General features: G+C 33.7%; 1 protein-coding gene across 3 annotated transcripts in view; it reads left to right on the top strand.

The window, feature by feature from the left end:
- LOC149573230 (exopolysaccharide production negative regulator) overlaps positions 1 to 6,863 on the top strand; it is a 144,706-nt gene extending 137,843 nt beyond the window's left edge. Inside the window, exon 5 of one of the 3 annotated variants that reach the window (XM_089814411.1) lies at positions 5,666 to 6,158. In XM_089814411.1, coding sequence (XP_089670537.1) covers positions 5,666 to 6,032 — 367 coding nt within the window. In that variant the 3' untranslated portion in view covers positions 6,033 to 6,158. Of the gene's footprint in view, positions 1 to 4,359; positions 5,267 to 5,665; positions 6,159 to 6,612 lie in introns of those variants that run through there. The other 2 variants (XM_089814412.1, XM_089814414.1) reach the window with 2 other exon arrangements.
- Positions 6,864 to 14,296: the final 7,433 nt, after the last annotated feature.

Consider the following 14,296-nt stretch of genomic DNA (forward strand, 5'->3'; position numbering starts at 1 on the left):
AATGCTGAGAGGTAAGACATGAACATTGAAATTGAATGCAATATCTCTTGCAGAAAGAAATACAAACATCAAGAGTGCAAAAGAAATACAAGCACCTATAATGGTATTCGTCATCGACACATCATGAGGCTAATGTCGTGGAAGGAATACTCACTTGACAAAGGAAGATAGCGAATATGGCCAACATGAAACCCCCCAAGGCACTTTATAATGTAGTGCGAGTACAACAGAACACAAAGATGTGCAAGATTCTGAAATGCAATAGAGTGGCACTTTATCTCAAAGCGTTTGCAAAAATACTACAAAAGGATATCAACAATGATCAAAAGAGACAAAAGGCTGATACAAGAGATAGTACAACCCATGACAAATCATCTAAAGCAACAAAATCAATCCTTAGACCTTAAACAACCAAGATATCCACCAGGATGCAAAAATGCAGCAGCCTGAATAGAGTGTTCCTAGAGCAGAATTTGGAAAAAAAACCATCATCATTGGAAAGAGATCTCAAAGACCTTTCCAACGATATAAAGAAATCCCAAATCGGAGATCGAATGTTCAAGATATGTCTCTTGGAGTGCAAAATAGAACTCCTAACTTTGACGGAAAAAGCAGCGATTAAAAAAGTACCAAAACTGAAAATAATTTGCACTATTGGAACGGGCTCGGAACTAGCTTTTCGACGATATCTCGTTTTTGAAAAATGGAGCTCGGATGAGCAAGTTACAACCAAAAAACCACATGTAGGTCAAAAAAGAGCTCGAAGGGCAAAGTAAAAAAATTACAGCCTCGGGATCCATGCCAAATGTCTTGGAAAGTGTGCTCTCCATTATTGAAACCACATCGAGAAATGTGCCAGTTTCGTACCAAAAATTGCCTTGATTTGCATGCAAAATCTCAATTTACATGCCAAAATTTCACTTTGTGAACCAAAAATTCTCAATTTGCGTGCCAAAAAATCTCAGTTTTTTGCCAAAAATATCAATTTTTGTGCCAATTTTTTTGATTTTTGAGCTGAAAAATCATACAAACATGGCCTTGGGAAACATGCCCAATTTGGGAGCAATAATGTTTTGCCTCAGATTCCAACTGTGTCCAAATTGGACAAATTTTATATGAAAATAAGGGGTTTTTGGGCACTCTGAGCTTAACGATGATCTCCGTTTGGGCTCAAAGTGATCCGAAATTTAGTGAATGACTAGATACGAAAAAATTATCGTTTTGAAGAACCAAAACCCTCTGAAAGAAAGGCACAGATCTGAAAGTCAAGCCAAACTTCTCATAAACAAAATAGGGGCATGAAGATCTGGAGCTCTGATACCATATTGAAGTTGATGAAAGATCAACCCCACTACTTCGAAGAATCACCTGCATGCAAACACTTGTCATAGAAAGAGAGAAGCAAAAGCTACGAAGGCTAGAATTCTTAGAATCATAGAAGATGAGACATTCTTGATGTGCAAAAAGATAGATTGCTATTATCAAAAGTGAATGTTATTACAAAAAGATCAATCCTTATAAAAGGAGATCAAAACACTAACAGGTAACTAACCTAGGTTGTATAATAATAATTAATAAAATAATTAGTTATTATATGCCCAAAGTTTAGAATAAGTAAATTAGAGATAATAAGTGACTTAATAATTAAATCAAATCAATATGATTTAATTAATAAAAAAATACTTTATTAACACAAAAGTCTTGTGATTGTGATTTATTGGGCCTACCACCTGTATACATGAGGAAGTGACAACTTCCAAATGATCATCATAGTATTTGCAAAAGTTATTGAAAGGTGACGATCTCACAATAACTTAATTTTCTATTGTGATGGATATCTTATGATGTCTATGCAGATCATGATAGAATATACTTTGTATGGTGGATGTTTATGTGGTAAGCATTATGAGAATGCGTGTGCACATACCTTAAAAACATTGTTTGAGTACACGGTGAATGTTATGCAAATTGATGTTCTAGAGGGCCATTCCACAGAGTACTTGGTGAATATCACGCGACTTGGTGTTGTGGAGGCCATTACTCATAGTACTTGGTGAATATCTTGCATCTCAACATTCTGGAAGGTCATTACTCAAAGAGTATTTGGTGAATATCATGTGTTGATAACTTGGGAGACCAATACTTATGATATCAGATGTGATAGCAAACCTTATTTGAGTAGTTGGTGAATATCTTGTATCTATATTCCAGAAGACCAATACTCATGATATTAGATGTGATATCAAATCTTTTTGAGTACTTGGTGAATATCATGTGTTGATATTCTGGAAGATGAATAGTCATGATATCAAATGTGATATCAATATGTTGGAAATCTGCATGTGTTTATCCTTCTTCACTAAGTGGGAGTGTTAATGATATAGTTCAATTAGGATAAAATAATAGTGAAAATAAATGGAAGTACATGATCTATTGTTTCCAACTTATTATTATTGCACAATAGATTGATTTGTAGTATATACATATGTATGTAGAATTGTTTACTTAGTCGATTCAAATAATAATATGTATCTGATTGATAGTATCAGTTTGATCGACTATCACCTCAGATTGGTCGGGAGCGATTATAATTAATTTTGTTTTAAGTATTGTTAAGGGTGACGTGGAGAGTCACGACTCGATGGGACGTGACTCCACGTTGGAGTCACCCCATCACGTGGTGAGTGTACATCACCCTTATATTTCCGGTCTTTGCCTCCCAGTCAACATCGAAGATAATACACTTTTCCGAGCTGTCAAACATTTACGGAGAACCTATGTGTATGTGATTTATGTGCATCACATCATTGAACGCAACAAGTAAATAAGTTTTCAGTCCTATTTCTGGTTGACAGTGCTACTCATTGGTCCATCACTTCACAGTCAACACAATCCACGAATATTCAATTAAGGCGATTGAAAAAATAAGGAAGTTGGAGAAATATCTGTTAAAGCTAACCCGTGTGAGAAGGAATAGAAGAAGTCACATAATCAAGAAAGCGACCATTGTATAAAAGGGTTCTCTCAGTTTATTTGACTTGGCTGCCTCGAGAATGCAATCTGAATAAGAGTGGGTACATGAGAGATCTCCATTAAAGAAAATGATCATGCACGTGATTGGTTGCTGGTTAAGTGTTCATCATCAATATAAACATCCAACGAGGTATAAGTATAATTCAGTAAAGTAAATTGAATAAATCTGGTTAACCAACTTAACACTAAAGCCATTCACTTTTCAATCTCTTTAAGCGGTTGGCATCTGCATTCTCAACTGTATTCAAACTTGGCGAAGAATTTAAATCCAGGGGGTGCTTCCTTGGTCTTCTGGGACGTTTTCCACTAACCACAATATCATTACTGCCGTTGGGAAAATCCAAGTCGAGGTCATTGACCTAGAGATTGAGTTTCGCTGCCACCACATCTGGGTCACTCTGAAGTAAGGGCTTCCCGAAAGCACCCATCACTGCTGTGCCGAGTCAGCTCTGTGGTGACCACCAAAATCTTCTAGATAAAGGCACATGATTTTTGTTATTTTTGAAATTTAAAAACTAATAGAGCCCCTTGCTGAACTGGGAATAGTCAATAGTCAAAAAGAATTTAATGAGATAAACATATTTAAAAAATAAAAGAGTTCTAAACTTTAAAGTTTCAGTAATTTTTTGCTGAATAATTAATTAGAACGAGACAAGTGAAAACATTAGTTAGGCAGACTAGAAAACATTATTGTTTTCACCCAACAAAATAAATTCCTAATTCCACCCAACGAAATATATTGCTCCTATATTGGTATGATAATTAGTAAGTTGCCGAGTTATATTATAGGCTGGCGATTTCCCTTACTCAATAGTATTCCAATCTAATGTATCGACACTTAAAAGAAGTTTATTTTTCAGAAAAAAAATATTGGTTGAAATATAGCAGAGAAGAATATTGCCTATTTAAAAATTATGCCTTAGTAGCTAATGTTTTCGGGCGTTATTAGAATTTAATTTTATTGTCTGGGTAAATGAAATATTCAACGCTAAAACTATAGTGGGATTATAAATATCTGGCATAAATTTGGAGAGCCGTTTCTCAATTCTTCGCAACGTGATATCATTCCTTGAACATTCTATGCAAACTCCGTTGGTTCGTGGTTATTTCATTGCCATATCGAGCAAACTCGCGAAAGAGCAGGATTGCAAGAATTGCAGTTGTCTGGGCTTGGTTAATTCCCGGTGTACCGTGTGTGACTTCTCAATTTCGGCAAACTCCTAGCGCGAGTCTTGGTGACCGAAGTTGTCTCTTCTTTCTGAAAAGCATTGTAGACGCCCACAATTTTTCCAAAGACAAGACATTAATCTGCACAGTTGTTGACAGGTGATATGTGAAAGCTAGGAAGAAGGCCGTACACTTGAAGACAAACTGAGGCAGCTACTGGGACCGTTTTCGTTCCAATTCCAGAATTTACAGAGAATTAATGGAATGTGGTGGTGTGTGCAATACCTGTGGTTGTTCGCTGAAAGTGGGATTATGTGAACTGGTTTATATGTTCAAGTTTTGGTGTTGCCCATAGGCTTTGGAAATTCTGGCCAGAGATGACTTTTTTTTTTTTTTTTTTCCCCTTTCATGGACATTAGGGTTATTGGGCTTCTTGCTTGTATAGTTTGTTGATAAATTTGAGCATTCTTATTTGGCACCAGTTGTTATTGGACAGGGAAATATCTGATCATATTCTCATCCTCATTATAGACAGGGGAGGCTCCTGAATGGGCACAATATTGAGTTGAAGTTTTATGCAACACAAAAGAGTAAAATGAGATGAATTAGAACAAAAACAAAATATGGAAGTGAATATGATTGTACATAAAATGGATGAAACGATGGTATAAAATGGGTCATAAACGGTTCTCATCTGATAGTTTACTGCTTTCCAAAGCAACTGCAATATTAGATTTTTGGCAAAGGCTTGTGCTTCTGCTACATTACTGTTGTTGCTAAGATCCGTGAAATAGCAACTCAAAATCTTCCTTTCCTAGTTTCGTATGTTACCTTCTCTCCCAGCTGAGGCTGTGGTTTCATTTTAAAATCCATCAAATCTATTCTGCAATGATCTTTTTGAGAGAAAATTCATTATGTCAAGTGACTTCTCAACCCATTTAAATGAAATATGCGGAAAATGCAAGCGTTCTGCATCTCTGCGATACAATGTACACAATGTACAGTATCCTTATTGGATGGCTTGCGTGCTCTTTTATGGTTATTTAAATTCAAATGATTTTGTCCAGATCCTCTACATGAAGTGTTATATTCTTAAAGACTGATATTTTATTCTAATGTATTGACATTATCTACCAAAATTTCATTATTCTTATTGATCACTTGCCATTTGTTCGTTAAATTAGAATAAGAAGTCTACTTGAGCTCAAAATTTTTTTGCATTTGATTTTCTTTACTCTTATTCTGCAGGACTGAGCAATATAATATTAACCCTGTTCTTTCTACATAGCCAATAAGGATAATCTCTGCCTCTTACTTTTGCCACAAATCTTTTCGTAATAAATGCTAATTTTTGTTCATCCTTTTATGGTTTTCTTGCTTTTATCCTAAAAATCCTGTTGGTAAAGTTGTATGTCTTCCTACATTTATATAAAGTTGCAAAGCTCAAGTTTTGCCTCTTGAACAGATTTTGGCGTTCAGATCGTTTCATATCATCTAAAAGGAGCACTAACATGCATTTAATGTGGAGCATAGCTGCATTGATATTTTCGGGAATGTCCTGTTCAATTTTGCTAACAGTATTTGTGAAGACTGCAAAGATTTTAAGGTTAAGGTTACTTGGTGGTCATGAACCCAAGAAAGTGGATGATGGTTTCTTTGAAGTAAGAGTGCAACTATTTTGTTACTCTATTGCATCATTGTTTTTTGTTATTTGGATTGGGGGTCAGCGTGAAGAACTCTCTAGTGTTTATCGGTTTTTGATCAGAACTTGTTTGAAAGGCTTACAAACAATGAACTGGTGGAATAGTTTGCAAGTCCCCAGATTTTTGTAAATTGTTTTAAAATTGATCACTGTGCAATATTGTCCAATGTTACGTAGTTGAGCTTGCCACAAACTGAAATATGTAACATATGCAAGTTTCTTTTTGGCATATAATTGCATTTTTTGTATTTCTACTGCTCTGAATGTTAGTGCTTGCTGTTACCATATTTGCTTTTGAATTAGTACAGATGTTCATTGTACCCCTAAATGTTTTTCTTGTTTCTATTTTGCGGCCTAAATATTTCATTTTTCTTGAGATCGAGTTTACTTTAATAATAACAAATTTAGCTGGTGATTGTTCGATTTCATTGCTTTTGAGTCCATTTGTTTTATTCCCCTAAATTCTGCTATGTGAGATGTACAAGAGGAATTTGAAAAGGAACGATGTGGTTAATATGTTAGATCTGCGGGAATTTTCTGTACAATAATATCGAGTTACTTTTTTTGTTATGTGCAAGTGATAAATTCTTCAATGCGGATAAAATATCAGAAACTTTGGTTGGTCATTTTATTGCATTGGTACTTAATTTTATGTTTTTCCTGTCCAATATTAAAGATCCATGTTATCGAATGACTGGAGCTTGTGGCAGGCTTTAAACGAACATGCTGGAATATTTAAATGGGAGAAGCCGTTCATAAATACGAGAACATTGTATTTACATTAACGTGATGACTGGGTTACATGGAGATGCTGCAAAGAATGTTGGGATGTGTTTGGAAGAATAAAAAAAAAATGAAGATTGTTCAGGATACTAATAATCTTCAAATAACTCTCCAAATTGTGTATGGATATTGAGAAAATTTTTACGAGTTAATAAAAGTGAAAAAATTGCAGGTTTAATTGTATTGTGTTTAAAATTGTCATGACCCTTCTAAAGAGAATCTTATAATTATGGGATAACATATAATAATAATTCATATACTATTCCTAAAGAAATAATATTGATAAACTATAAATATTTATGATCTATTTTACTTAATTATTTATATGAATATAATAAAATTATTATTCATAATAATAATATCAATATATATTAAGAATAAACGTTATAATTACAATGTAAATCAATAAGATGATAATATATCTAATTATTATCACACGTAAATTATAATAAATAAGATAAATAATATTAAATATACGTGATATATATAGTATATATCTAAATATGTATAATAATATATCATTATTTAATATAATGATCTTAGGGGATGTTTAATAATGATATAGTTATAATTTATCATAATATCTAAGATTACATAATATTGTAATAGTCATTACATAATTTATATAATACAGTTAATATAATAATATAGTTTATAATCATTAAAAATAATATATAATTAATAAAATAATAAAATACCTTATTAATATAATTAATATTAATTTGAAAGGACACGACTCTATGTATATACTCATATATATAATATATCAATGCATTGGAAAATACATCAGAGAAAAGATATGGAAAAAGGGAATAACAACACAGTAGGCAGAGGAAAGGAGATGAAAGGAATTGTGTGCAGGAAGTCACAACAAATCATTTAGAGGTACACCAAATTACATGGAAAGCAGATCAATTCCTTATAATAGTTTAAGGAGATTGGCGGAAAAACATCAGACATGCATAGGTCAGAATGCCATGTCAATAGTCGAACAAGCAAATAAATCTTTCAATAAATCAAACTCGGATGTTTATTGAGCGAATCATAGTGACCAAGGCGTCAAGTTGAGCATTTCATATTCATGCAACAGATAGCAAAATATATTGCCGACAGTCATATAAAAATGAAGTTGATGAGAGAACAATAAAATACATCAGATACAAGAATGAATAGTTACTACAATGATGAGGATGCCAATAGTAATTTGGAATCATATTCGTTGATGGGGTAGAGAGCACATAATAGTCATGAGAAATTGGGAAGCATATATGCATGAAATGACGATAGAAGTAATAGACACAACATAAGAGAAAAAAATATTTTAAAAGCATACAAATAAACAAAAAAAGGGTCATTACTTAAATAAGACTTTCTCTTTGCACCTAAAGCTTTATTAGCTTAAAATTAAGAGCTTTAAATTAACAAGGTTTAATTGTAATTATTTGTGTTACGTGTTCAAAGTCTTAATTGAAAACCCCCTTTCCACCTAAAGCTTTATTAGCTTAAAATTAAAGGCTCAAACTAGATAATGTTTGATTGTAATTCTAGGATTATGCATTGTTGTACTAGGTTGTGGAATAAGTAATAAAAGTTAAAATGAGATGTGTAAATAACGAAATTTCTTCTTTTTTCTTGTTTTATGTACTGCTACCATTCTGCACCTTGATATGATGATCAAGGTGTGCATGCAAATCGTTCATTTAGTTTGCACATTCTCCAAACTCTATGTTTAGGTTTTGACATTTAACACATGCACACATGTACATACTTGAATGTGCGTGCGCACACGCACATACACACATATATGAAACATATATTTATATGCATACATATGCATATATGTATACACAAGGCACACATTGATGAAGGGTGCTCCCCTTGATCACACATACATATACACAAGGCACACGTTGATGAAGGGTGCTCCCCTTAATCACACAAGCACACAACAAAAATAGAGAAATAACAACAAATTGTGAAGAAAAGTTGGCTTATTATCTCCAAAAGTATCAAAATTATAAAATTTAGATTTACACGTAAAGCCCACACATTCATTTTCTTTGCAATATCTTGTAAGTTAGAGGCACCACAAACAATCAAGTACTGCCCTAGACAATCATACGAGCCTTCGTTATATAGACAATTTTTCATCGCCCAAGAAGGTTCTAGAAATTTAGCCCTAACCCTTGATACTGACCAACCCTAAATTATTTTATTTTCATATTTTATTTTAGTAGAGCCAATCGAAATAATTTCATTTTTATAATTTTTGGTAGCCCAACTCTTGGAGACCATAGCTTTTTAATCGTAGCTTAGATTGACTATCATAACTACTTTTTAGAAACAACACCTTTTGGAGTACAATCCCCTGACAGTGTGTGTCAAATGTTTGACCTTGTTTTAGAGCCTCTAAGGCCTTCAAAATTGATTTCAAAGATTTTGTATCGAAAAATCTTAGTAACTTCACCAATACTTGTGGCACTACAATGAAACTCAATTGGCAGTATGATATAAATAAAATGAATTGCCATGTGTAAAATTAGAACATTCTAAGTTCAAATCACCAACTTGCTAAAATAATAAGTTTCCACAAGTAGCAACTATGTACTGAAACAAACCTTATTGAAAAAGACAAAATATAAATATTTTTGGCTGATGCAAGATTTCCCTTACACCTAAGATGCTCCTCCATTAAATGTAGACACTCAAAAAACTTGCAAAAGAAAAAACATAGAAATGTAGCATAGGCATACACATAAACATGCTAGACATAATACAAACACAATTTTTTAAAGCATCTTTGCTTACATGCAATTGTGTGTGTGCTTGTGCACACCAAATGCCAATATTAGATGAGAGTTAACCATAAAATTTCATATACTCTTATAATGACCCATTAACTACAACTAAACCAATTTATATAAATATGTTGGAGAGTTCTTAATATTAGATTGAGGAAAATAAAAGACCTACACCAACACCCTCGAAAAGTGTAATCTAGCTGGTCAAAAGAAGGGTCTTGATGTATGAACTATGATGAGGTGCCTATGCACAAATAGATCCCCCACAAAGAGAAGTACCAACTTTCCCAACCTCACCTGTTGCTTGTTCATTCTCCCTTGTGAAAGTCTTTGGGTAGGATTGGGTGTGAAACCTCCCTTGAGAAGGGAAAATCATTCTCTTACACCCACAAAATGACCATGTGTGATATTATGTAGTAAGGTGTAGCATTTATGCAGTGCTTGGGCCCACTGCAAAAAATGGATTTATGATTCGACAAACACATGACACTCGGGAAGAGAAGAGAGTGCCTAACTCAAATGTAGTGCACACTAGTGACATTGAAAACTTTAATGAAGTGGAAGGAAAACTTCTCCAAGATGCACATTGTAATGACACATGACAAGTGTACATAGTTTCTACACAAAACTCTCCAAAAGGGGAAAATTGAACCTTTGCAAAAACCAACTTCGCAAAAAGACAAATGTTGATTGACAATTCTAGTGATTTGGAGGGGGTAGGGGGGTAATCCTATTCGCAAGATGAGAACTTCACTCTCTACTTGATCCATTGGGGTTGGGAGCACCTTAATCTCGCCGCCCGTAGTCAATTATTTGTTGTGAGACTCCTGAATGACCTCCAGGACAATAAAACATGCATGAAGAAAAGAAAAGAATCAAAACTTTTCAAACAAATGAAAGTGATGGCATTCATTGAAAGAAAAGTTCAAACCAAAGGACTTAAAGCCCAATGCCATTGCAAAAATAAACTTCTAACAGAAGGGGAGAGCCTAGAGCAAAGCAATAAATGAGGTTAGCCCAAAAATGCCAAGAAAATATTTTTTTATATTTTTTTATGATAGAGGCTAAGGCAACTAACCTATGCCCTCAAAGGAAAAGGGATATGTTGGGAACTAAAAGTGAGTGATGACATTTAATTTCGGCTTCGTACTGAAACCTTACATTTGATATCTAGTAAAGATAACCTAGACCAGCAGCAATTTGGATTACCTTGTAAAAGATGAAAGTAGATCATCTAAGGTGTCGTGTGTGTAGATAGGTTACTTCTTGTAAGAACCATGTCTGACTAAGCAAAGTCACATCATCAAAAGTGCGAGAAATGTAGAATGAAAGATAAAACCCTAGTTGACTATTCAACCATTCAAGTAACTAAACCATAATTAGGATTAACAAATAATTATCCATGTCATTAACCAAAATCAAGATAAGCATTATTACTTATTAATTAAGCATTTAGAATGTCACTTATATGATGTTGACCTACACATCATACATCCTTGATATAATCATAAAATCCATATGTTTGATTGTACATTATACAAATGGACACACACACACACACACACACACACACACACACACACACACACACACACACACACACACACACACACACACACTCGGGCATATATGTGTGCACCCATGTATACTCAAATAAACATATATAGTTAGACATACAATTGAAATTCAATAAAGATAAAAGTAAAGTAATGTGTGTGTGTGTGTGTGTGTGTGCGCACACACACACACACACACACGCTTATGTTGGATGTCATTTCTTGCATAAATAAAAGATTGCAATTTGACCAAAAGTGAAATAAATCAGGTAAAAGAAAGGTTTAAGAGATTTGAGTATTGGACCTTCCACTCGTCAATCCAAAAAACTATATATGATGAGTAATAGAGATGTTCATATGTCGAGCTATACAAAATTCAACACTGTATATGCCAAGTAATAGAGATGTTCATATGCCTAGCTATATAGAATTCAACATGTGTCGAGTAACTCAGGATCTAATCAAGCAAGGTTCTTACTCCTTCCATCCTAGCAATAGGAGCAAATGTTTCTCCATAGTCTATTCCTTCTTCTTGAGCATAACCCTTGCATCCACCTCAACCAACACACCTACATAACTCTTCAAGAATCTTCTATAAGAATGGTATTTTGAACTCATAATTTAGCAATAATGTAAAGACATAGAGTGACAAAAGGCTCACAAGATTTGAACCTATGACCTTTGGAAAGAGATTGCACAACTCAACAAATGCACTGCAAGACATCTTTGGAACTAACCTTCTTGTACATGATAACTTAAAGTTGGGGAAATGTTTAACAATTTCAAAATAAAGAAATGAATTGATTTATTAAATTACACATTAGCAAATAGCCAGTTGCAATGGACACAACTATTTACAACTATAATATTTTCCCTAGAAAATAGAGCGTTCCTGACAAATTAATTATGGAGAGTTAGATGCCAAAACTATAGTGCAAATTTTTAAAGGAAACCAACATAGAGACCTTTGGAGAATAGGGAAGGAGAGGAAATCAAACCTGTAGGAGGATTGGAGAGACTTAAGGCCACACACTAGGGAAAACTTCAACACCCTTGCACAAAAAAACCAAGTAGGCTATGACCGTCATCATGCTTTTAATACTAGCATGCTAATAAAACATAAAGAGAAATCATGGATGTGTGTATGTTTGGTTGGTTGCTATTATCTTTGAAAGTGCTTTTTGAATATTTGGTTGTGACATTTATACTTTTGGCTGCATAGTTGTGCTATCTTGCACCATATGCTTCTATATATGAAATTGATGCTAGGAGTCGAATCCTTGGAAAAGGAATGACAGAGAGGTTTGTTGCCTAGTGATTAAGCCTAAAAGGCATAGGAAATCCTCATTTGAGCAGACCTATGCCAGGAATTCAATTCATAACATCCATTATGTTTTTTTAATCCTCTCTAGAACAAATGCGTAGGTATACATCACATATGCCTAGGTATACTAAATATATGTGCAACCCTGTAAGTACCTATTGTTGTTTGCCTATCTGTTAAATGCACAACACTAGCTGTTAAATGAGCCATTATAAAAATGTGCGGCTTGACAAAATATATGCACTATTCTGTTGTTTACATGCGTTGCTTAACATATGCGTTGATTTGTTGAATATATGCGCAACTCTATTGAATGAATGAACATATCTGGTTAAGAAATACTAAATGCAATGTTTAAATATGATAATGCACCATACTGATTGATAAATGTGCACATATAATAAAAGCACTGCAAAAATGGTCAAATGCGCAATTATAATGAATGGATGCACAGATTCATAGTTATTTACCTTTCTGCTTTGTCATTTGGATGCTTTAGATTATTCATTAAGGTGTTTTCCTTTCAAGTATATCCTTGTTGTTACTTTGTTTGGCCAATGTCATGATATTGTTGTGTGGTAAGCATTCTTGGAGTTTCTTGTATTCAATTTTCTTGAGTAAGGTAGAAACCCTAAGTGAGTTTCCCACCATAGGTGTTGGACCACATAAGTGGTGAACAAGGATCCTCTTTTTGGAGGCTAATACCCTACGTAGGTTGACTCCATTTGTGGATTAGTTAACAAGTGATAATATAATAATGAAATGAACTTTGGTTTTGAGTTGGGATCTCACTCACACTAAACAAGATAATTGTGGTGGTTTTGCTAGAGTACTTAGGGAAGAGACATCCAACGTATAGGTCCCTAACCTAGATAGTTGATTCCATCATTACTTAGTCATGTCTATCCTCATTGGAGTATTTAGGGAAAAGGTGATTTGTGTGGCAGGATGGCCTTTATCCTAGGTAGTTGATCCCAACACCTTAGGAAGGTACGATGACACTCACCTAGACAAGGTTACAACTCCTTTACTCATGCCTTTTCCCTTGGTGGTCCTTTGTGATATTTAGATTCTACTCTTGTGCCATTTTGTTCCTTTCTTTGGGAAATAAGCCCTAGTAGCTTAGACCTTAATTGGATCATGGTTTTGTCTCCTAGCTCAAGGGGTGGTTCCTTAGGGTCCACATGGTTGGTTGAAAAAACTTGAGGCTTGTTCGTGGCTTGGAAATGAAGTTCTTTTATGAAGATGCTTGAGGATCCTCATGAGGATATTTGAAGATGTTCATGAAATATTGTATTTGATGTAAATTGAAATAATGTATATAGTAAAGGAAATTGTTGATGTATTTACATAAAGCAATATAGAAGGAATGTGTAGATAGTAAAAGAAAAATGTATATTGAGATCTATGATATGTAAAATGGTGTTGTTATTTATCTCTTTTTTAATTCAATCTTGATATATTCATAGTGAAGTTTCCTTGAAAGAATGAGATAATGTTATGTTTTAGTTGTTTACTAAGAATCATTCTTTATTTGTATCCATGATCTTTGTTTAATATGTGTATCTTGTTTTGGATAATGTATTGCTAAGAATAGTAAATTAATAAATTACTTACATGAAAGTAATTTAAGTTTAATTGTTAGGGACCCTGTTGGATGACATTTGTTTTATATAACTTAGTAGTAATAGGTTTAATCCTGCTAGGTTCCCTGGCGAGGCATTAAAATTGCTCATTTAGATTAATTTATCATTATTACATCAAAAAATGCAAAACATAGATTAATTTGCATTCATACTAAATCCTTCATTTCAATAACATCTATAGTCATTGACTAGCTTAAAAAATCTAAGAGCAATTCATACTCATATTGAAAAGAAGACAATAGTTTGATTTGTAATGATTTTAGGTCTTTTATCTAATTATTCAA

This window comes from Cupressus sempervirens, chromosome 2 (assembly GCF_028749045.1).
Source record: "Cupressus sempervirens isolate cs-2001-9-10 chromosome 2, ASM2874904v1, whole genome shotgun sequence".
Taxonomy (NCBI): domain Eukaryota; kingdom Viridiplantae; phylum Streptophyta; class Pinopsida; order Cupressales; family Cupressaceae; genus Cupressus; species Cupressus sempervirens.